Source organism: Nestor notabilis, unplaced genomic scaffold (assembly GCF_000696875.1).
Source record: "Nestor notabilis isolate BGI_N333 unplaced genomic scaffold, ASM69687v1 scaffold14391, whole genome shotgun sequence".
Lineage (NCBI taxonomy): Eukaryota > Metazoa > Chordata > Aves > Psittaciformes > Psittacidae > Nestor > Nestor notabilis.
This window is the reverse complement of record NW_009914322.1, coordinates 3558-4575: the sequence shown is the minus strand read 5'-3', so window position 1 is coordinate 4575 and position 1018 is coordinate 3558. Positions and strand designations below refer to the sequence as shown.

Sequence of the window (1018 nt, the reverse complement as noted above, 5' to 3'; positions counted from 1 at the left end):
TGGGAGTGGTTGGATGGAGAAGGGTTGGATGCTCCGTCCCGGCCAGGTTGGACACAGGGGCTTGGAGTGACCTGCTCTAGTGGAACTGGAGGAGCTTTAAGGTCCTTTCCAGCCCATTCCATGATTCTATGGGAAGTTCTCCAGCTCCCTCATGGAGGGGCAGCAGAACATCTCCCTCCTGGCACAGGAGCGCCCGGGCAGCTTGGGGCTGGGCACAACTCGTCCTCTCTAACCCAGAGGAACCTACTGCAGCAGAGCTTTGGTTTTCCGCGTGGGATCATCGGGCCGGAAGTTCTTGAACTCCTCCACCTCCTTCTCCAGGGACAGGAGCTGGCTCTGGAGCTTGCTGCGCAGCGACGGCAGCGTCTCCCGGATGTGGTTGGTCAGTTGCTGCAGGAGAACGGACGTCACCGAGACACCGAAACGTGCCAGCGGGTGCCGCAGATGTCCCTACCCCACCTCAGCACCACGGAGCAGGGGAAGGAACCAAACCCACCTGGTTGAGGACCTTCTGGAGGTGGGGGGTGCCCATGCGGTCGGCCATGTGCCGGTAAGCGGGGTGGGAGAGGAAGAACTTGCGCTCGGCCGCCAGCGCGGCCCTGATGTCCTTCTTGCCATCGATGTCCTTCTGGCTCCGGTTCACGACACCGATGTAGCCTGGGACAGGCAAAGGTTGGTTCCAGAAGCAGCCAAAGGTGCCCAAGCTGCCCTTTGGAAGCAGTTTTGGTGTTCCCAATGTAAGAGCGAGGCCACAAGGATGAGCAGCTCCCACAGGAGATGTTGGGGCTGGAGGGGAGAAGCTGGGGGAGAGCTCAGAGCAGCTTCCAGGGGCTGCAGGGATGTGGAGAGGGACCTTCAGCGGTGATGGGACAAGGGGTGATGGGTTCCAACTGCAATAGGGGGAGTTCAGGTTGGAGATAAGGAAAAGTTCTCCCTGGGAGGGTGCTGGGACACTGAGATGGGGTGAATGGAGGTTTAGGTGCTCCATCCCTGGCAGTGTGCAAGGCCAGGTTGGACA

General features: G+C 60.2%; 1 protein-coding gene across 1 annotated transcript in view; it reads right to left on the bottom strand.

The window, feature by feature from the left end:
- Positions 1–1018, bottom strand: part of LOC104412796 (dynamin-2) — a gene marked incomplete at both ends in the record, with an annotated part of 8307 nt that overhangs the window by 5811 nt on the left and 1478 nt on the right. The window contains 2 exons of the mRNA XM_010023611.1: positions 248–390; positions 497–657. Of these exons, the coding sequence (XP_010021913.1) occupies positions 248–390; positions 497–657 (304 nt within the window). The remainder of the gene's footprint in view (positions 1–247; positions 391–496; positions 658–1018) is intronic.